Source organism: Lepidochelys kempii, chromosome 2 (assembly GCF_965140265.1).
Source record: "Lepidochelys kempii isolate rLepKem1 chromosome 2, rLepKem1.hap2, whole genome shotgun sequence".
Classification (NCBI taxonomy): domain Eukaryota; kingdom Metazoa; phylum Chordata; order Testudines; family Cheloniidae; genus Lepidochelys; species Lepidochelys kempii.
The window spans coordinates 248,630,988-248,654,358 of record NC_133257.1 but is presented as its reverse complement, the minus strand read 5'-3'; the positions used below and the strand labels follow the sequence as shown (position 1 = coordinate 248,654,358).

General features: G+C 40.8%; 1 protein-coding gene and 1 long non-coding RNA gene across 4 annotated transcripts in view; one reads left to right on the top strand and one right to left on the bottom strand.

Annotated features, from left to right (window-relative positions):
- Positions 1-23,371, top strand: part of LOC140907779 (uncharacterized) — a 238,375-nt gene that overhangs the window by 104,920 nt on the left and 110,084 nt on the right. The gene's annotated exons all lie outside the window — the stretch shown is intronic.
- VIPR2 (vasoactive intestinal peptide receptor 2) overlaps positions 1-23,371 on the bottom strand; it is an 88,150-nt gene that overhangs the window by 50,280 nt on the left and 14,499 nt on the right. For all 3 annotated transcript variants that reach the window (XM_073334537.1, XM_073334536.1, XM_073334538.1), the window contains exons 3-4: positions 21,478-21,585; positions 15,858-15,955 (exon numbers count right to left, since the gene is read on the bottom strand). In XM_073334537.1, the coding sequence (XP_073190638.1) occupies positions 15,858-15,955; positions 21,478-21,585 (206 nt within the window). The remainder of the gene's footprint in view (positions 1-15,857; positions 15,956-21,477; positions 21,586-23,371) is intronic.

The window sequence follows — 23,371 nt, the reverse complement described above, 5'->3', positions numbered from 1 at the left end:
AAAGGCTGAGAGCTTCCTAACAAGGCTCTAGCCTCCCATCCTTTGATCCCAAATTCCTATAGGTTCCCTTTATAGGGAGAACAAGGCTTTAAAAAGCAGGATCCTAAGCGACCAGAGAAGCCAGCAAACAGGAGTAGCAAAAAGAGGATTTTTGTGAGGGAGTTTAGAGAATGTTTGTTAAGTGTACCTGGCTCTCACACGCCCTCTCTAAACTTAACCCACTTCAAGATGGAATGCAGAGATAAGATTTCTAGATAACGTAAATGGCTGCTTCTTGGAGCAGCTAGTCTTGCAACTCACAGGAGTAGAGGCAATTCATGCTTTAGTCCTAAGTGGAGCACAGGATCTGGTCCAAGAGGTAGATATAGCTGAACTGCTCAGTAATAGCAACCATAATGTAGTTAAATTTAACTTCCTGGGAAACATTTGGATGAATGGGCTAGAAAACTGGCTAGATTTTTGGCTCGATCAATGGCTCGATGTCCAGTTGGCAGCCGGTATCAAGCGGAGTGCCCCAGGGATTGGTCCTAGGGCTGGTTTTGTTTAACATCTTCATTAATGATCTGGATGATTGGGATTGATTGCATCCTCAGCAAGTTCGCAGATGACACTAAGCTGGGGCGAGAGGTAGATATGCTAGAGGGTAGGGATAGGGTCCACAGGGACAAATTGGAGGATTGGGCCAAAAAATGTCTCATGAGATTCAACAAGGACAAATGCAGAGTCTTTCACTTAGGACAGAAGAATCCCATGCACTGCTACAGGCTGGGGACCAACTGGCTAAGCAGCAGTTCTGCAGAAAAGGACCTGGAGATTACAGTGGATGAGAAGCTGGATATGAGTCAACAGTGTTCCCTTATTGCCAAGAAAACTAATGGCATATTGGGCAGTATTAGTAGGAGCACTGCCAGCAGATCGAGGGAAGTGATTATTCCCTTCTATTTGGCACTGATGAGGCCACATCTGGAGTACTGCATCCAGTTTTGGACTCCCCACTACAGAAAGGATATGGACAAACTGGAGAAAGTCCAGTGGAGGGCAACAAAAATGATTAGGGGGCTGGGGCACATGGTTTATGAAGAGAGGCTGAGGGAACTGGGCTTATTTAGTCTGCAGAAGAAAAGAGTGAGGGGAGGATTTGATAGCAGCCTTCAACTACCTGAAGCTGGTTTTCAAAGAGGATGGAGCTCGGTTGTTCTCAGTGGTGGCAGATGACAGAACAAGGAACAATGGTCTCAAGTTGCAGTGGGGGAGGTTTAGGTTGGATATTAGGAAAAACTATTTCACGAGGAGGGTGGTGAAACACTCAAATGGGTTACCTAGGGAGGAGAATCTTCATCCTTAGAGGTTTTTAAGGCCCAGCTTGACAAAGTCCTGGCTGGGATGATTTAGTTGGGGTTGGTCCTGCTTTAAGCAGAAGATTGGACTAAATGGCCTCCTGAGGTCTCTTCCAACCCTAATATTCTATAATTTGAGAAAATACCAAAGAAACCCACCACAGTAGCATTTAAGTTCAAAAGGGAAACTACGTAACACTGAGGAAGCTAGTTACATGGAAATCAAAAGGAACAGTTACAAAAATGAAATGCCTGAAAGCTGCATGGAAACTTAAGAAAACGTACACCATAACTGAGGCTTAAACTAAACCTATATCCCAAATAAATTAAACTGCAAAAGGATCAAAAATGTGGCACCATGGCTAAACAGAGTAAAAGAGGTGATGAGAAACAAAAAGGCATCCTTTAAAAATTTGAAATCAAATCCTTGTGAGGAAAACAAAAAGGAGCATAGTCAAGTGTAAAAGTATAATTAGACAGGCCAAAAAAGAATTTGAAGAAAAGCTAGCAAAAACCACAAAAGCTAACAGCAAAAACATTTAAGTATATCAAAAGCAGGAAGCTTTCCAAACAAAGTGGGGCACTGGACAATTCAGGTGTTAAAAGTGCACTTAAGGACGACAAGGCCATTTGCATCCATCTTCACTGACGAGGATGTGAGGTCCCGTGCTGCCCCCTGCCAGCAGCGGCGGTCCTGTGCCCCCTCCCCCCTCCAGCACCAGAGGGCACCCTGGAGCCCCCTCCCAGCACGAGCAGGCACCCCAAGGCCCCCTCCCCAGCACCAGCAGGTGCCCCAAAGCCCCTCTCCAGATCGGCAGCTGTGTCCCCGGAGTCCTCCAGAACACCAAAAAATTAGTCAGGGGTATAGAGTACAAGTCATGGACAGGTCACGGGGCCGTCAATTTTTGTCTATTGCCTGTGACTTGGCCATGACTTTTACTAAAAATGCCCATGACTAAATCTTAGCCTTAGTTATAAGTCTTTGAAAAACTGCAGTTTGCACATGTGCAGTACAGACTGGCTACAGTTTAACAGCTAAGCTATCTGAAGATTTCATCCTCCATGAGCATGCTCAAGCCTCTCAGAGCTTCTGGTGCTGACCAGACTGTGCATGCACTGTCCCCCAGAGTAATTGAGTAAGCTCACCCAAGCAGGGCTACACTAGCCAAGATGGACTTTCCCTGTACTAGTTGTTCCCACCTCCTTTTGACAAGGGCAGAGCTGGGCATTGGAGCTGAAAGCAAGGGGCCTTTATCTCCTGGGCTCTCAGTGACTCCCTTCTGGCTCTCAGGCAGTGTGGAGGAGGAGGATGTCGGATTCAAATGCATAGAGGACAAAAGCCAGACCAGGTGGAGAGGGAAGGAGTAGATTGGGGCAAGGAGTCTGGTGAGACTGGATGTGAAGAGGGAGAGAAACTGTGACCGGCTGAGTAAGGCGATTTGGACTGACAGGGCAAGGAGACTAGGACAGGGAGTGAGGGGAGTGGTGGCAAGTGCTGAAGCTGGGCCTGGGATCCCAGGGGCGGGAGAGATGCTGGAACTGGTTGGGCAAGCAGAATTGGACTGGAAGCTAGTGAGGGAAATGTGGGGGATGACTGGGAGCCAGTTCGTTGGTGAGACTGCGCAGATGATGACACGGGGGAGGGAGGGAGGGAGACTGGACAAGGAGATTGGGGACTAGGAACCAGTGTGGGTGAACAAGGATATGGGAGAGGATAGACACATCTGACAGGAGGCTGAAGTGTGGGAGGAGAACTGGGACTGTATATGTGTGTATTGTAAAATCATCTCTCTACATACAGTAATATACTGTATATGTGTATATTGTAAAATCAACTATTTTCTATGGTGTGTGCGAGAATTTGCAATTTGTAAGTTACATTTCCACTTTGCTTTGCAAGACAGAATAACAGTTTTTATTAAGGGTTCAGTGTGGCAGAGAGATGGGGACAAGGACCCACGGAGAGGGTGGTGAGGAAGACTGAATTTGGATGAGGAGCCCAGGGAGGGGGGACTAGCTGGATGAGGAGCTGGGAATGGGGAACTGCGCCGGGCTATGAAGGAGGGTGGGACTGGAATGAGAAACCTGTGAGGAGACTGGGACTGGGCAGACAAAGAGGAAGTGACTGAAATCAGGAGCCAGGGTGGGAAAGAGACAGGACTGAGACAGGTTGAAGTGGACGGGGCAGAAGAGTTGAGCTTCGGAGCAAATGGACAGAGCATGGAATGGACCCCAAAGTTCCTGAGTTTCACCATTCACTCTGAGGCCAGCAAATGTGTGTGATATCCACGAGCAAACTGTGTTTTATCCCCCTCTCATACTTGTCGTCATAGAGGATGACAACTTACTATTGCTATTAGTTATTTTGTTAGCTCAAGAAGTCTATATGGTGAATTGAAAGTTTCCAACTCCACTGATGAACCATGTGGATGTCAATATGATGCCACACAGTGGGATTTTTGTTATTTTCAGTTTGCTTTCCTAAAAAGCTAGGAAATTACACAAAAAAGTAAGTTAAACTAATATTACTAAGGTCACAAAGTTAAGCACTCAAAACTTAATTAATTCCATACAATGCATATTTTTAAATCAGAATTTCATGTAGTATTAGGTCAAATGCCTTGGAAATCCAAGTATACTATATCAACAGTTAACTTTATCAACAAGACTTGCAATCCTGTCAAAAAAAAAGGACAACGGTATGATTGACAAGAGCTAACTTCCAGGAAACCAAGCTCACAGGCATGAATTATATTTTTAGTCTCCAACCTGTCACTGAGAGTCCCAAGTTAACTGATCTATTATTTCCCGCAGGATTAACATGAAGCTAACCAGTCTATACATCCTTGGGTCATCCCTTTTAAAATATTGGAATTACACTGGCAGTCCTCCAGGTCTTGGAAATTTCCTGTTTTCCAAGATATATTAAAAATTAGCATTATTGGTCCAGCGATCTCTTTAGCTAGTTCCTTTAAGATGCTTGGGTGTAAGTTATCCAGGACTGTTGATTTGAAAATATTTAATTTTAGCAGATACTGCCTCACAGCCTCCTTTGTTACAGATGGTAAATCCTCTGCTTCATTCCACATACAGAACAGAAATATCTATTGAACTTTTTGCCTTTTCTACATTACTATTTACAATTTACCATCCACATCTAGCAATGAACCTATTCCATCTGTAGGTATTTTTAAAATTCCTAATAGGTTTAAAAAATGTCTTCTTACTGTCTTTAATCCCATTGGCCATTGATTCCTTTGGCCTTAACAGTCACCTACATTTTTTAACCTGTGACTTCTATTCATTACCATTTACGTTCCCACTTTTCCATCCTTTATATATTGATTTTGTTATGCTTTATCTCTACTCCTACTTCTTGGGTGTTCCTCATTTTCTGGGTTCCCAACTTGATTTACTAGGGCCTAGTTTGCTGAAGTGCAGAGCATTACAACTACAAATGAAGTCAAGGAGAGCTGTGCTTGAATATGTAAAAATATATATACAATGTTAAGTTCTCTGGAAAAAACAGGTTGTAGGCATCTCATATTGGCTCCCAAAATTAATGGATACTTTTGACCTTAATATATCTGTGCCTCAGCTCCCCATATTTAAAACTGGGATAATAATGCCCTCTCACTTCACAAGGGTGTTGGGAAGATAAATGAATTAATCCTTGTGAAGCATATGGATACTAGAGTGATGAGTGCAATAGGAAAGTCAAGAGGACATTAATAATTCTGTTTTCAAAGCAGGTCTGAACAGGTTGCAGTAAATAAGGTGTGGGCCACACATTGAACAACAAAGAGAAAACAAAATCTTCAATAGTGAGTCATTAACTGAGCTGGGTCCATCCTGTGCACTGAAAGAGGCAGCAGTCTTGTGGAAATAATATGTGAAAACATAATTAAAGACTGTATTATAATGCACATGCACAAGGGGGCTGAATTAAGGTTTGTCATAAATATAAAGGGAAGGGTAAAGCCCTTTGAAATCCCTCCTGGCCAGGGGAAAGCTCCTCTCACCTGTAAAGGGTTAAGAAGCTAAAGGTAACCTTGCTGGCACCTGACCAAAATGACCAATGAGGAGACAAGATACTTTCAAAAGCTGGGAGGAGGGAGAGAAACAAAGGGTCTGTGTCTGTCTGTATGCTGGTTTCTGCCAGGGATAGACCAGGAATGGAGCCTTAGAACTTTTAGTAAGTAATCTAGCTAGGTATGTGTTAGATTTTGATTTTGACATCCAACACATCTCAGGAGCTTCTAACAAAGTGGCTGATGCACTCTCCCGTGAAAGTTTCCCAGAATCAACTGGTTAAAATCGTCCTTAAGATGTGGAAAATATTGTTAGTCTTTATGTACTTGGTAGTATATTTAGAGATGCATGTGTCTTATTAACTCTGTTTTTCCTAGAGCTCCAGGAAGAAATCCCAGCCAGTGTCTCACCCTAGCTGAGATTTGGGGGGCGTGTCAAATATAAAGGGAAGGGTAAACCCCTTTGAAATCCCTCCTGGCCAGGGGAAAGCTCCCCTCACCTGTAAAGGGTTAAGAAGCTAAAGGTAACCTTGCTGGCACCTGACCAAAATGACCAATGAGGAGACAAGATACTTTCAAAAGCTGGGAGGAGGGAGAGAAACAAAGGGTCTGTGTCTGTCTGTATGCTGGTTTCTGCCAGGGATAGACCAGGAATGGAGCCTCAGAACTTTTAGTAAGTAATCTAGCTAGGTATGTGTTAGATTATGATTTCTTTAAATGGCTGAGAAAAGAATTGTGCTGAATAGAATAACTATTTCTGTCTGTGTATCTTTTTTGTAACTTAAGGTTTTGCCTAGAGGGGTTCTCTATGTTTTTGAATCTAATTACCCTGTAAGATATCTACCATCCTGATTTTACAGGGGGGATTTCTTTATTTCTATTTACTTCTATTTTTTATTAAAAGTCTTCTTGTAAAAAACTGAATGCTTTTTCATTGTTCTCAGATCCAAGGATTTGGGGCTGTGGTCACCTATGCAAATTGGTGAGGCTTTTTATCCAACATTTCCCAGGAAAGGGGGGGTACAAGTGTTGGGAGGATTGTTCATTGTTCTTAAGATCCAAGGGTCTGGGTCTGTAGTCACCTAGGCAAATTGGTGAGGCTTTTTACCAAACCTTGTCCAGGAAGTGGGGTGCAAGGTTTTGGGAAGTATTTTGGGGGGAAGGACGCGTCCAAACAGCTCTTCCCCAGTAACCAGTATTAGTTTGGTGGTGGTAGCGGCCAGTCCAAGGACAACGGGTGTAATATTTTGTACCTTGGGGAAGTTTTGACCTAAGCTGGTAAAGATAAGCTTAGGAGGTTTTACATGCAGGTCCCCACATCTGTACCCTAGAGTTCAGAGTGGGGGAGGAACCTTGACAAGGTTGCTTAGACAACCTTAATTCTGGCATTTCTTAACTTTGAGTGCTTGGCTTTGCAATGTAAGTAGTGTTCTTTTAATGTAGTTTTGTGTGTGTAATATACTGTATATGTGTGTATTGTAAAATCAACTATTTTCTATGGTGTGTGGGAGAATTTGCAATTTGTAAGTTACATTTCCACTTTGCTTTGCAAGACAGAATAACAGTTTTTATTAAGGGTCCAGTCCTGCTCCATTCCAAGTCAATAAGCGTTTTTATATTTACTTTAATGAGTACATGAGAAAGCCCTTAATCACTTCTCATGGAAAAAGTAATGAAAAAAAATGTAGAGTGTGGTGTAAATAAATACAGTATGACGCACAATGATTCAAATCATAAAGAGCATCGGTAGAAGTGAGTCCTGCATTATATTTTCTTGAGGAGGAAGGATCCAATTTAGACTCTTGAGACAAACAGTCCATTAGTCCACAGCAATGATACATTTCAGAGATAACAGTGCTGTACATGTGTTCTGAATGCACTTCGTGACATTAAGGAACTGTTTGAACAAGTCACGCTCAGCCGGATTTCCTTACTTTGATAGGATCTGTGGGTGCTCAGCCTCTCTGAAAATTCAGAATAGCTATGTCAGGTTTTCTGCTGCTTATGTAACTCAGTCATAACCAAAGAGCATGGGAAATGGAAAAATACATTGTAAGTTACCGTGGTACCAAGCATTCACATTACTTCAAATGTGTGTTATGTCTTGCATTAATTTCCTAGCTATGTGTGGGTACCTGCTTATGGCCTACAAACACACATCAAACCCCGCTCCACATAATTCGTATGTACTGCTCTGTTTTATCTTAGGGTCAATCTACACTGCACACTCCCTTTACAGTAGTGTGTAGCGTACATACACAGCATGCCCCCCAGCAGCAGTATAAATAGCAGCATAGATGGCACTGCTCAGGCGAGAAGAGTAAAGACATGCTCAGACGAGAAGAGTAAAGGGTATGTACCTGACACAGTTCTCTCCACACCCAAGCAGGGCCTCCCCCATCCACACTGCTATTTCTAGCAGTGCAGTGTCCCGCTGTCTCCCCACCGCTGGAGTTTTTTACTACCACAAGGAGCCCCGCCAGAGGCTTTCCCCGCTGTCGTGGAAGACTCTGGCAGTGGGGAAAGGCTCTGGCCATAGGAGGCAATAGGGAAAGGGTCCAGGGTAGCTCCCTGCTTACGGAGCCTTTCTCCGCTGCCGCCCCCTGCCAGAGCCTTTTACTGCCATGTGTAGCGGCACACTGCAGTGTGGATGCAACCTGCTTTTCACTGCAGCATGTAGCTACACATAGCCTACACGCCACACATGGTTTGCAGTGCAGACATTTCTTTAGGCACAGCAGACTTGCCCAGTCTAGAAAAATGGGTTGAGGTTAGCGTATGGTCGCTAGCTGGCTTTTTCATTCATGCGGATGAATTTCAATGCCTTTTACCTTGCCTGACCAGCTTGTGCTGTGCCCTGTGCAGGGTCTTGGCACTACGAAAAACACCATAAGAGGGAGCCAAGGATACACCTCGACCTATTAAATCTAGATGAAAGATACTGAAATCCATCCACACGACAAAAAAGGTGGTGACAAGGTTCAGATTAGTTAACACATCCCAATCTATCCTTGACCCATTTTTTAAGTATAGACAAGCCCAATTATTCCTATTGCTGTTATACCTACTAAAAATCCAATACAAATATCCAAAGGAGAAAAAAAAAAGGAATGAAAACTTGGATGGCCGAGGTGGCATCTGGAATTGAATCTCTGAGATTCTTGAAGGCTGATAGCTCACATACTGTATGGAGATTAGAAACTAAATACTGTAATAAAGATTTAAATTAAGCTCTTGACTGTTAGCAACATACATGGCCTGATTCTCCTGTCTCATAGCTGCCAATCAAGAGTAACTCTCCTGAACTCGAGAGTTACAGCAGTGTAAACCCAATGCAAATGAGAGGAGAATCAAGTTGAGAGTATTTTCTTCAAAGCTACTATTGCAGGTAGGTTAGGAGAGAACTATACTTTAGCAAACATTCTCCACAAAGCTTCTATTTCACGACTATGTGCACTCAGTATATTGCGTAATGAACATTTTTTAGATGTGCCTAACTTGATGGCTATTGATTTACATATATTCTAAATAAGTGAGATAAACTGCAATTGTTAAATTTGTTTAATATATTTTTAAAAAATGAACATGGAAACTTAAAATTGCATCTGTAGGGCCAAGTTCTGCCCTCAGATGCCAAAAACTTGCAACTGAAGTGAATGAAGTTGCTTTCATGCATCTGAGGGCCCTAAAGCATCAAGCTGTGCACACTGGCCAGCTATGTAACCACGTGATCGTTACTCCAATCTCTTTACAGAAGAGAAAGTATCATTGTAGCAAATAACTCATATTACAGATATAATCAAATGTCTTTGTTTCTCCTGAAAGAAAACTAATCCGACTCCTTGTACCCTTTCTATGTACTTTCATATTTAATTATTTTCCATGCATTCCATTGGTCATTTTATTTGGGATGTATGTGATAGAATAAAAGGGACAATCAACTTGAAAAAGCATATTCCTGTATTCCTGGATCAAAGATTTCTGTAACTGAAAGAAGTCAGCAATAAAATGTTATGTGATGTCTGGTACTGTGTGAATTTAACAGCGCTTTGTGGGTAGAAAGTCTGTTGTTTCCTCCGTAAGGCCAAGTTAGGCCACCATGCTGCAATCAGATTCATGGTGGCAGACCCCTGGCTCCGTGTGGAGCCCAACTGAAGCCAATGGGCTTTCACCTGGGTGCAGGGGATGAGCCAGCAGATCTAATGGCAAGATCAGGGCTTAACTCAGTTTATCCCTCACTAAGACAACCTTTATATGTAAAGACAGGAGAGCAGAAGAATCCTTGTTGATGTATTTAAAAAAAATTAAGGCCATGCTATTTCAGGCATGCTGAATCAGAAAAGTTTATTTTAATTAGTTTAAAAAAATTAAGTTGATAGTTTCCTGATTAAGTAAAATAACAATAAGATGATAATTAATTCAAATGATACAGATTAGGACCTAAACTAATTCCCACTAAAGTCAATGCAAAAACTCCCAACGACTTCAGTGGGAACTGGATCAAACCACTCACCATTTTAGCAAGCTAAGTGAATTTGTTCTTTTTGGGAAATTGGCAATGAAATATAATGGAAGCATTAGGTGATTTATTATTAAATGAACTCCTTCTATTCCAGATCATTAATAACCTGAACAGTTTGTCACCTTCTTATTAAATACCTATTCAGTATATCTTTACTAATCCCTTCTCTCTCATTTAAGTTTTTAAAACAAATTCATAACCCTTCAAAGCAAACGTGCCTTTCCCCTTCTGGAGCATAAAAATAAGTTCTCACCCTAATTGAGAGTAACTGCTAAAGAAACTGAAATAAACAATCATAGAAGTGTAGAACTGGAAGGGACCTCGAGAGGTTATCTAATCCAGTCCCCTACACTCAAGGCAAGACTATGTAATAACTAGTCCTGACAGGTGTTTGTCTAATCTGTTCTTACAAACCTCCAGTGATGGTAAATCCAAAACTTCCTTCGGCAATTTTTTCCAGTGCTTAACTACCCTAACAGTTAGGAAGTTTTTCCTAATGTCCAACCTAAACCTCCCTTGCTGCAATTTAAGCCCATTGCTTCTTGTCCTATCCTCAGAGGTTAAGAACAACAATTTTTTTACCCCCTCCTGGTAATAACCTTTTATGTACTTGAAAACTGTTATGTTCCCTCCTCAGTCTTCTCTTGTCCAGACTAAACAAACACAATTTTTCCAATCTTTCCTTAATAGGTCATGTTTTCTAGACCTTTAATCATTTTTTTCTTGTCCTCTGGACTTTCTCCAATTTGTTAACATCTTTCCTGAAATACGGTACCCCAGAACTGGACACAATACTACAGCTGAGTCCTTATTAACATGGAGTAGAGCAGGCGAATTACTTCTTGTGTCTTGCTTACAACATCACAGAATGAAGTTTGCTTTTTTTTGCAACAGTGTTACACTGTTGACTCATATTTAGCTATAAACCCCAGATCCCTTTCCACAGTACTCCTTCCTAAGCAGTCATTTCCCTTTTGTATGTATGCAACTGATTGTTCCATCTTAAATAGAGTACTTTGCATTTGTCTTTATTGAATTTTATCATATTTACTTCATACCATTTCTACATTTGTTCAGATCATTTTGAATTTAATCCTATCCTCCAAAGCACTTGCAACCCCACCCAGCTTGGTATCATCCGCAAACCTTATAAGTGTACTCTCTATGCCATTATCTAAATCACTGATGAAAATATTGAACAGAACTAGACCCAGGACTGATCCCTGCGGAACCACACTCAATATGAACTGAATCTATGAGATAAACTCATTCAGCAGCAAAGATAAACTGCTATGTCAGTAGGTAACAAATTAAGAACCAGATTTCATTAGCCTGGCATATACTGAACAACACTTTCTTCAAGGGGACTGACTGCAGAAGAAATGGCTATTCAACATGAATGAGGGTAACAGAATCTGGTCTAAAACATTAAACCTCCTGTTTCCATAATCCCAGTGGTAATACCTCACTACACCACCATATATACCCTTAATAGACACCCAATGCAAACACAGTTCCTTTCTTTTTACACACTTCTGGTGTACAAAGAGAAAGAAATGTGAAGATTTCATCACTGAGCCCTGTGAAGGGGAACACTTTCTATCTGTGCTGCCTAGTGGTCAAGCTGCCTTCCCCCTGGGCATTCCCCTTTCTTCCCTACCGTTCTGCCCTGTAAAGGCGTGCCCTTTCAGTGACTCAGCCCTGAGCCAGGTCACGTTCTCAGGCTATATACAAAGAATCCAATAACAAGGAAGTCTCCAGGATTAAGCAAGGGATTCAGGGCTTCCCCCTTGTTTGGGGTCTCATGGTCCAGACTGTTGTGTCTTCCCCCAACTAGGGATTCCCCACCAATGGGTACAGTTCTCTAGCTGTCCCTCTTTAGGGACTGGTATGGGGGCCCAGGCCCGGACGCATCCTTTCCAGCAGGCTCCAGTCCAGGGCCCAATGGCAGGCAGCTAAGCCCTGCAGCCTATGATGCTATGCAGCTGCCTCCTTGGATCACTACCTATCAGTCCCCTCTCTCCCCACAAGATAAAGTACTAATGTACAATGATAAAGGCTCTAACCTTTAGAGAGTCACAGGTCCTTCTTTGTAGGCTTGGACATGTCGCTATAGTCAGGCCTCAAGCAGCAAGTGCTCCTTCCCAGGAGCTCAGAGGGCAGGTCAGCTTCTTCCCCCTGTCTGCCTAATACTGAGCTACTCTGCTCCTCTTTTTAAGCTCCTCCTCCAGCCAGTGCAGGCTTTGCAGGTAGAGTGGGGTGAGGTCGCCTGGGCCCAGAGTAGTTCTTTAACCCCTTCCTTTCCAGTGTGGGCTTTGTTACAACCCATCACAGGTCCTCTTTGGACTTTTTACCGAAATTTGGGCCCAGATCCAGCTAAACTATGCTGACTTCCACCAGCTAAGGATGTGACCCTTTGATAGTACTGTAACTCTGTACGGAGGCCTCACTTCAAGGAAGCATCCTGATTCAGGAAAGCACTTCAAACACATAGCTAAGTCTCACTGACTTCAGTGACACTGAAGTACATATTTAAGTGCTTTCCTGAACAGAGATGGATTTAAGCATGTGTTTTCCTGAAGTGGGCGCTAACATCGCAAAATTTCTAAGGAAAGCTTCAACAAAGAGACTTTCATATTTCTTCCTCTACTTTGAAACTATAAATAAAATAAAATGTTAAGAATTAAAAGAACTAACTATTCTTATTTGAATGTACTGTCTATTTGCAAAGGAAATAGCTACTTTCTACTGACCCAGAACTAGTGAATTTAACTTTATTTTTGATACTAGATAACACTGAACAGATTGTCCAATTTCTTGTCAGGAAGGAATTTTCTGTCGTGTCACATTAGTATGGTCAATTTATTTTCTGGCAATGAAGTGCCCAGAACTGAACTCAATATTGCAGGGTCAGCCATGACAGCGCTATGAGGAAAGAGGAATTGGTGCCTCCCTGCTATATGATATTATGGCACCTCAGATGCAGCCCAAACTTGCATTATCTCAGTTTCCATGATACACTATCCACTCGAGCCAGTTAGAAAGCGGTAACACCACAAAACATTTTGTAGTAACAGTGGGCAGCTAAGTATCTCCCCTCTACTTCCATCTTCTGGATTTTACCCTAGATGCTTTATTGTTGTTTGCCTTATTCCAGGTTGATTCATATTTGTTAATTCTGCCCACATTTCCAACCTCTCTAGTTTCTCCTGCACTATTATTTGCAAATTTAATTAACTTAAGTTTCACACTCTTCACTCCAGATCATTAGCAACAATGTTAAATAAGAACAGGTCTATTCAAATACTAATTCCTTCATCTGCCATCAGGACTGCTACAATGTATCCCTTTTTATTTATTGGCCTTTGGTTGGTTTTCAATCCAGGTGACAATGTTTGGGTACATGACAGTTTGGTGGTTGTAAAAATGGTTCTCTGAAACAGTAAAGCACTTTCAATTTTCCAAATATTCAGATGATTCCAATATCTCAGAATAACCATCTGTATACAAAATGGGAGAATAAAATGTTCCAGTCCATTTCTTTGTCAACTATTTTTTAGTTATTTATGTGTCTGGACTTTTTAATGCATTAATGAGCCACACTAATTCATGATATTTGCAAAACTCTTCATATACATAAACGAATAAAAAAAGTTCTTTAAAATGGAAAAAATTTAGAGACTACAGATTGCAGTTATGTGCATATATGAGATATGGAACTGTTACGTACTCACTGGCTTTTGACAGTCTTAACTGAGAAAGAGCAGAAGTGAACTAATTATAGTTTTCCAAACACGTTGTATTTTCATGGAGCACAGTGATTACTGTTAACACACATACGTATACGGAGTGGTATTGTTTTCTTTCTTTTAGTGTCTAAAAAGAATCTGGAATCCCTATATTATTTTGAAGGAAACTCAAGTTTTTCATATTTACAATAATTTTGGTTCTCTGTCCAGCATGTACTTGTTACAACACACGAAATGAGACAGGAAAAAGATCAGGAGGGAGTTTCTGGCAACCATTCTACCCTTGTGTGTGTGTGTGCTTGCACACACACAGTGATGGGGAGGAGGGAATGGGGGTAGGCTGGGATAATACGCCTGCTGCTCTGGACAGGGTCCTGAAAGAGGTCAGCTGGAAATTTCATGCACTCCTTTGGGGATCAGGCTCTTCACTGACTCCTCCAACCTATTTCACCCTGAATAGGTCTACCACTTAGACACTGACTATGACTTCTTTAGCTTGGATTTCATCAGATCTGGCAGACAAGGCAATGAGTCATAACAGGCATATCAGACATGTCTACAGCTGACTGCATCTGTTGCTGGCAATCCTGGCAGAAAGGAGCAAACTGCTGGCAATAACAGCTGAGTCAAGGTGGGTATCTATCTATCTGACAGATTTCTTTAGTGCCCACCACCGAAGTCATTAAGCACCTGGAAGAAGTAGGACATATTCCTTCTTGAAGAATAGGCATCAACTTTATCATTGCATGGGAGGTACATAGGAGGAGCCCATCTCTCCATGTGTGAATGGGAATTTGACTGATGGTGGAATCCTGCATTTGCAAGTGAAGTCTTGCTCTGGTGTGATACTACAGAACTACTAGAAAACCAGGAACATTTCTCACAAATAAACAAAGATTGTGAAAAACATATGCCCTTTTCTTGTTGAAAAATTTCAATGTTAGCTAAGTGTTCTAATCTGCAGGTGATGCAGGAAGACCTGGTAGCTCTCCTCAAAAGACATATAAGGGCAAGAAATGGTAGAGGCAAACTGAGAGGATTACATTTTAACACTTGCTAGGATCATTTGTTCTATATCTGACAGCCTTTGGTCCACATTCTGATGTACCTTATAAACTGATGTAAATCCAGAGTAATTCCCATGAAGACAATAGAGCTAAATGTTCATTCTACCTATTTACTGTATTTAAATGTACTGTACAGATTAAATGATATATACAATCATATTAAACTAAAGGAATACTAGTTTGTATTATAAATACACAAAATACTTAAAACATTAGTAGTATGCAACAGTAGCAGAAATTTTATAGTACAGTGACTGATAATGGCATCACAGTGCCTAGCACACTGGGTTCCTGATCCACTACTGGGGCTACTAGGCATTACAGTAATCCAAATAATAAATAATAATGATGATAATAAATATAATCATTAGTTTTTTATCATTATAGTTTATGAACCCTACACCTCTGCTCTTAGGGTATGTCTACACTTCGAGCTGGAGATGTGATTCCCAGCTCAAGGAGACATTCTTGCCCTAGCTCCCATCAAGCTAGCATGCTAAAAGTAGAGTGTAGTCACAGTGGCGGGATAAGCCCTGACTACACGCTTAGGGTCTCATACGGGTATGTACCCAGGTGGCTAGCCCCTTCCATGGCTTGTGCTGTCATGGATACATTCTATTTTTCATTGAACGAGCACAAGTATGTTTCCTCAACCTGAGAATCAGACCCCCAGCTCAAAGTGTAGACATACCTTCAGCTTAGATGAGAATTTCAACTCAAATAAAAGATTTTCTATACTCTCAAACATGCGTACACAATTCCTGTAGATTTCAGAGTAATATGCATGTATTTGGGAGCAGAATTTGGCCCTATAGTTTCAAGCAGAGAAAGGTATCACACAGTCCAAAGGCTGGAAGTTGAAGCTAGGCAATTTCAGTACATAAGATGTACATTTTTAATGGTGAATGTAATTAACCATTGGAACAGTTTACCAAGGGTTGTGCTGGCTTCTCCATCACTGACAATTTTAAAATCAAGATTGGGATTTTTTTTAAAAGATATGCTTGAGGTATTATTTTGGGGAAGCTCTATGGTATGTGTTATAACAGGAGGTCAGACTAGATGATCACAATGGTCCCTTCTGGCCTTGGAATCTATGAAACTCTTTTGAACATCTGCATCTGAATGAACAGAATAATTATTTTTCTTACCTTACTGTCATCATCACTGTCATAATAACCACAAGCGCTTATGTAATCTGGAAATATCTCTGACCATCCGTCACTTGTACAATTTTTGCTAATATTTCCTGTAAAACAAAAGTCACATATTTTTCCACATAGATTTAAAAGCTTCCTAACCAACAGGCCTTAAAGCCAAGCTTCATAAAAACTGTGCCTTCTTGTGGAAACCACTCCATTAACATGCTTTATGCTCCAGCACTGTCATTAAGCAATCCCACATATTTCCATTCATGTGCACTTACTGTTTTAACATTTATTCTTGGCTCTGAGTCATACCAAATATCTTTGCTATGCTAAAGAAACATACATACAAAATTGCAATGCTATGCCTCCTACTTTCAATCATGGAGTGTTTGAACAGAAACAGCCTGAAAGATTTTGTAGTTTTGTTAAAATTACTCTGAAGGGAGTTTATTATCTTCCACTTTTAGAGAATTATTTGTAGTTAAAATAGTTTGCCGGACAAGTAATTTGAATGAAAATGGCTCTATACAAACCTTGATTACTCTAAACTATTATTTAAGATCTTCTGAGCAGGTGATATTAAGTGTTCTACTAAAAGAGTTATTGAAGTCCTTGGATACTACAGTGGTGAATTTCTACACAGACAGATGAACATGCATCTGGTTTATAGCAAATTCTGATTTAGCACGTAATGCATTTTAAAGGCCCTCTCAAATTATGCGCACAGAGGCAAGGAGCAGGGAAAATATCACAATACAGGCAAACTTCAGGGACTTCAATCTATCCTCCACACCCATAATTCAATGGGGGGACCAAAGGGGAATCTTTTTGTTTTAACTATGAGTCAGCAGTGTGCCCTTGTTGCTAAGAAGGTATGAGTCAACAATGTGCCCTTCTTGCCAAGAAGGCTAACAGCATATTGGGCTGCATTAGTAGGAGCATTGCTAGCAGATCAAGGGAAGTGATTATTCCCTTCTATTCGGCACTGGTGAGGCCACATCTGGAGTATTGCATCCAGTTTTGGGCCCCCTTCTACAGAAAGGATGTAGACAAATTGAAGAGTCCAGCAGAAGGCAATGAAAATTATTAGGGGGCTGGGGCACATGACTTATGAGGAGAGGCTTATTTAGTCTGGGCTTATTTAGTCTGCAGAAGAGAAGAGTGAGGTGGGATTTGATAGCAGCCTTCAACTACCTAAAGGGGGGTTCCAAAGAAGATGGAGCTAGGCTCTTCTCATTCTGTCATCTGCCATCACTGAGGAGCAATGGTCTCAAGCTGCAGTGGGAAAGGTCTAAAACTATTTCACTAGGAGAGTGGTGAAGCACTCAAATGTGTTACTTAGGGAGGTGGTGGAATCTCCATCCTTAGAGGTTTTTAAGGCCTGGCTTGACAAAGCCCTGGCTGGGATGATTTAGTTGGGGTTGGTCCTGCTTTGAGCAGGGGGTTGGACTAGATGAACTTCTGAGGTCTCTTCCAACCCTAATCTTCTATGATTCTATGAACTCAAGCATGAAAGGTCATCTGGCCTCTGTCAACTATAAATTGGTCAAAGTGGCCCTCTTATCTGTGATAAACTAGGAGCCCACACTTCGAAGCAATATGGTCAATAGCACATGGGGGAGACTTACCAACTAAGAAGATAAAAGTTATTCCTATGAGGTGTATGCACATTATTCATGATGCAATACGTTACATAGGTTCAGACAGGAGAGGTGAGGTTCAATTCAGATAAGCATACAGGCTTTTGGAAGCTTATCTCAACTTCTGAGTCTGCAACATTGGGCAGGAATTTTGTGAGGACAGGCTTTCTTTTACAACTCCGATCAGTTTTAGGAGGCCTTGTGTCATGTGAAGTGCCATCTTTTGGGAAAAAATTCAAAATAGAGGTTCAGAGCAATTTTAAAAAAAGGAGTACTTGTGGCACCTTAGAGACTAACCAATTTATTAGAGCATAAGCTTTCGTGAGCTACAGCTCACTTCCTCAGATGCATATTGTGGAAACTGCAGCAGGCTTTATATATACACAGAGAATATGAAACAATACCTACTCCCACCCCACTGTCCTGCTGGTAATAGCTTATCTAAAGTGATCATCAGGTGGGCCATTTCCAGCACAAATCCAGGTTTTCTCACCCTCCACCCCCCCACACAAATTCACTCTCCTGCTGGTGATAGCCCATCCAAAGTGACAACTCTTTACACAATGTGCATGACAATCAAGTTGGGCTATTTCCTGCACAAATCCAGGTTTTCTCACATCCCCCCCACCCCCATACACACACAAACTCACTCTCCTGCTGGTAATAGCTCATCCAAACTGACCACTCTTCAAGTTTAAATCCAAGTTAAACCAGAACTTTGGGGGGGGGGGGGGTAGGAAAAAACAAGAGGAAACAGGCTACCTTGCATAATGACTTAGCCACTCCCAGTCTCTATTTAAGCCTAAATTAATAGTATCCAATTTGCAAATGAATTCCAATTCAGCAGTTTCTCGCTGGAGTCTGGATTTGAAGTTTTTTTGTTTTAAGATAGCGACCTTCATGTCTGTGATTGCGTGACCAGAGAGATTGAAGTGTTCTCCGACTGGTTTATGAATGTTATAATTCTTGACATCTGATTTGTGTCCATTTATTCTTTTACGTAGAGACTGTCCAGTTTGACCAATGTACATGGCAGAGGGGCATTGCTGGCACTGTGTATATATAAAGCCTGCTGCAGTTTCCACGATATGCATCTGAGGAAGTGAGCTGTAGCTCACGAAAGCTTATGCTCTAATAAATTGGTTAGTCTCTAAGGTGCCACAAGTACTCCTTTTCTTTTTGCGAATACAGACTAACACGGCTGTTACTTTGAAACAGAGCAATTTTAGTGATTAAACATCTCATGGCACTTTTTGCAGAAGTAGAGGGCTTACAGTAACTTGTCCAAATTAATGTTTAGGAAATTACATTCTGACCCCTTAAATTCAGCCTCTAGTTTCAATTGTATACAGTATTATCTTTACTCAGTGTTGTTTTGTATAGTGTTGCTATGAGCTTTTGAGCAATAATCACTCAAAAAGAGGCTGCATTTCACGGATGGAGAAAAGAATTACTGTGTATATGCAAAAAGAAAAGGAGTACTTGTGGCACCTTAGAGACTAACCAATTAGTCTCTAAGGTGCCACAAGTACTCCTTTTCTTTTTGCGAATACAGACTAACACGGCTGTTACTCTGAAACCTGTGTATATGCAGTATACCAAATGATTTCCCATTTCCCGTCAACTGGATTTGTCTGAATGATAGATTTGAGCTAGAAGATCTTGATCACCTTTTACACATTCTAGAACTCTTTGTTTCCTTTTGTGAGTTTGGGTAAGGAACAATATTATAACTTTTGCTTATCACTATGAATGTAACTGTGCTAGGAGAAATTGCCTCCTTCTCAGAATTCTCAATTTATGCTTATTCTAATTTATACTTAATTTGTGCAACTGATGACCCATCTTTACTCCTCAATCCCATGAACAGGTGCCAGATAGATTAGGTTTTCCTACTACAAGTGTGTTTTTGGAAGAGCCACAACTGAAACCACTGAAAAGCTATTTTCAGAGTTGTGGAATTTTGGTACAATGGAAGTTCTTGGAAGTTCTTGATATCCAACAGAAAAGCTTAAAGTTACAGGGATATGCTGTATGAAAAGAATCTTTTCCACAGACCTATTTCCTTGCTGATTCTGCCATTCTCTAAAGCCTAATACTGGCTAATACGGTCCAATGACTAGAACACCAAATTAAGAACTAGGACCTGGGTTCGATTCCTGGTTCGGTGATTTACAATGTGAACCTGGGACAGTTATATAACTTCATGCCACAGCTTCCCTACCAGAAAAATGGGAAAATAATACTTACCCACCTTGAAAAACATTTTGAGATCTACATGTGACAATCTACTTGTAAGCATTATGTAATATTATAAATTGCACTGACCAGCTGTGCTGCAGAATTAAAGCACTCTGGATAGATGTGACACTGGATATTACCAGCTAAACTAGGCCCCCTAGCAACCTGGCTAAGAGATTAAGCTGGGTCTTTCAGGTTGTGGTAAAAAACAACATGAAGGTGATTATAATCCCATGTAATTCCCACCACTGTTAATTTATCTAAATTATGTAGTATTGTTGCATGCATTTTTAAGTGCCCATCACCAGAGGATAGGGGAGCTCTTCCCACAAACAAATGGGAAATGCCCATAGGCACAGAGACAGTGACTAGCTTCTAAAAGAGCTGCATCTGGGTGGCTGTCATAAATATAAAGGGAAGGGTAAACCCCTTTGAAATCCCTCCTGGCCAGGGGAAAGCTCCTCTCACCTGTAAAGGGTTAAGAAGCTAAAGGTAACCTCGCTGGCACCTGACCAAAATGACCAATGAGGAGACAAGATACTTTCAAAAGCTGGGAGGAGGGAGAGAAACAAAGGGTCTGTGTGTCTGTCTATAGTCTGTCTATATGCTGGGCTTTACCGGGGATAGACCAGGAATGGAGTCTTAGAACTTTTAGTAAGTAATCTAGCTAGGTATGTGTTAGATTATGATTTCTTTAAATGGCTGAGAAAAGAACTGTGCTGAATAGAATAACTATTTCTGTCTGTGTATCTTTTTTGTAACTTAAGGTTTTGCCTAGAGGGGTTCTCTATGTTTTGAATCTAATTACCCTGTAAGGTATCTACCATCCTGATTTTACAAGGGGAATTTCTTTATTTCTATTTACTTCTATTTTTATTAAAAGTCTTCTTGTAAGAAAACTGAATGCTTTTTCATTGTTCTCAGATCCAAGGATTTGGGTCTGTGGTCACCTATGCAAATTGGTGAGGCTTTTTTATCCAACATTTCCCAGGAAAGGGGGGGTGCAAGTGTTGGGAGGATTGTTCATTGTTCTTAAGATCCAAGGGTCTGGGTCTGTAGTCACCTAGGCAAATTGGTGAGGCTTTTTACCAAACCTTGTCCAGGAAGTGGGGTGCAAGGTTTTGGGAAGTATTTTGGGGGAAAAGACGTGTCCAAACAGCTCTTCCCCAGTAACCAGTATTAGTTTGGTGGTGGTAATGGCCAATCCAAGGACAACGGGTGGAATATTTTGTACCTTGGGGAAGTTTTGACCTAAGCTGGTAAAGATAAGCTTAGGAGGTTTTTCATGCAGGTCCCCACATCTGTATCCTAGAGTTCAGAGGCGGGGAGGAACCTTGACAGTGGCGATCATGACTGATGTAGTCAGGTCAAACACAGCAGGGCCCTCAAGCTTGATCAGTGTCAATGTATGAGAACATCGACTGAAATCTGAAGTTCTGGAAACAATAAATGCCATTTGGGTAATCAGTACAATTTGTTTAGTGCTGTCGTGATGCCATCTCATACTTTCTTATTGGCGCCATTGAGAAGGCTCATTCTTCTCTCTCTAAAAATAAGACAATATCCTAAACTCCAAATACATGCTTTTACAATTTACTGTACATAAGCAAATTTGCAATAGACATAGAGTAAATTTCACCCAACTGAATGGTTTCAGGTGAACCTTGCAGTGCGTGAGGTTATTCTTTAAAAAAAAAATAAGGCCATAAAATAAATACATAAAATAACTTAAAACAAAATACCTGGTTTGCTGAAAAAGTGGCTAAATACTTTTGGACAAGGGACAGTGATAGTCTCTCCTATTTCAGCAGGGCGCCAGCAAGTAAGGTTATCCCAAACTCCAACACATCCTGTGAATGATAATGAAAGTTGCAGTCCTGAATCCATCAAACTGAAATGAACATCTGGAAATAAATCTTGGTCATCTTATTCCTACTTAAGCCAATGGGAGTTTTGAAGGAGTAATTAAAGAAGGATTTGGCCCTTTAAGGAAAACTGCTAAGACAATATTTACTAGGAGAATGGTAAAAGGTTTTAAAATAAGAGCCCACTGATTAGCCAGTCACTTTGCAAATCAGTGCCCTTGTTCTGGAAATGCATTTGTTATGAAGTCTACCGCACAAATAATGTCATCTTGATGTGATCATCCTGAAGGAATCATCTGTAAGTAATGAAGATAACGAAGATTAATGAGTAATTTCTGGGGGTTCATATGCATTAGTAGCAACACTAAATTTTAGAATCCCATTAAAATGTGCTTAATTAAAGCTAAATAGGACAGGTGCTTCTATAGCAATACATACAACATCCAAAAAAGGAGTTCATTGCACTAAGCAATAGGATAATTAATTATTTGAGTCCATTCTGATTGATGTATTTTCAAAGCAGTGTTCAGGAGTTACAAAATCAACTTTCCTTACCGAAAAAAATTGGTTTTGGGCAAAGAACTCCTCCTCCCACAGATGCATTACCAGGGCATTTGATTCTAACTTTCAGAATGACAGATAAAGTACAAGGCCCTGATCCTGCAAAGACATATGGGTGTGCTGAACTTTATGGAACCTGGGCACAATCCAATGCCTTGTCCTTCCAATGACCATATTGGGCACTGGATCAAGCCCTGTGAATATTCAGTGGAACTAATCATAGTGCATAGTGCTAAACATGCACATAATTTCTTGCAGGATCAGGGCCCAAGTAAGCAGCCAAAATAATTAAACATTATTTTTATCAGTATTTATAAAAACATCCATTGGTGTATGTACAAGATTCTGGGCAGTTACATCAATAAAACATTTAAAAAAATGTATATTGTGTTGCCAACAACTGGCAGAAACAATAGACTACCTGCAAATTAAATGTACAGTAAATGTAATGGAGAGAGCATTCAAAAATACCCTATCCTACTCAATACTTCTTACATCTTTTGGTAAAGGATGATGGAAAATGTGTTCCTTTCAGCAGAGAGCATAAAAGGTCAAGCTGATTCAGAAACTGCTCAGATCTTAGGATTGCTCTGCTAAAACGTTGATGGTCTTAAATACACACTGTAGATTTAATGTGGGTCAGTGGTGTTACACTTTTTAAATTCTAGAAAAAATATCAAAAATAAAAATGGGATCAGTAGAAAATAAATTATTTTATCCATTTCATTTCACCATGACACAGCAAAGGCTAAGCGCCATCTTTTGTTAAACATGTCAGCTGTGCTACCTGTCACTGGTTTTACTCATTTGGAGATAACACCATCAACACAAGGTAACATCAGTGTTCCAGCACTGGTTATTTTTTAATTAATGAAGAGATTATGAGCAGATCTGTGGTACAAAAGAATACATTTAGTAATTTTCTATTTGATAAATCTACAGTACAAAATGACACAATGTACATTCCAACAGGGGTGGAATAGTGGGGGTCCTGAGAACCATTGAACCAAACTGTAAACCCTGGATATGATAAAAACCACTTCAAGCCAGAGGGTGCAGCAGCATCCCCAGCACTCCTAGTTCCAGCACCTATGCATTCCAAAATCTTCTGCTATAACCAACCTACATTGCTTCACATTGTAAGGCCAAGCCAGCATCGGAATGGAAAAACTTTACAAAAAATGGAAGAGCTTCAAAGTGATGTCTTGGC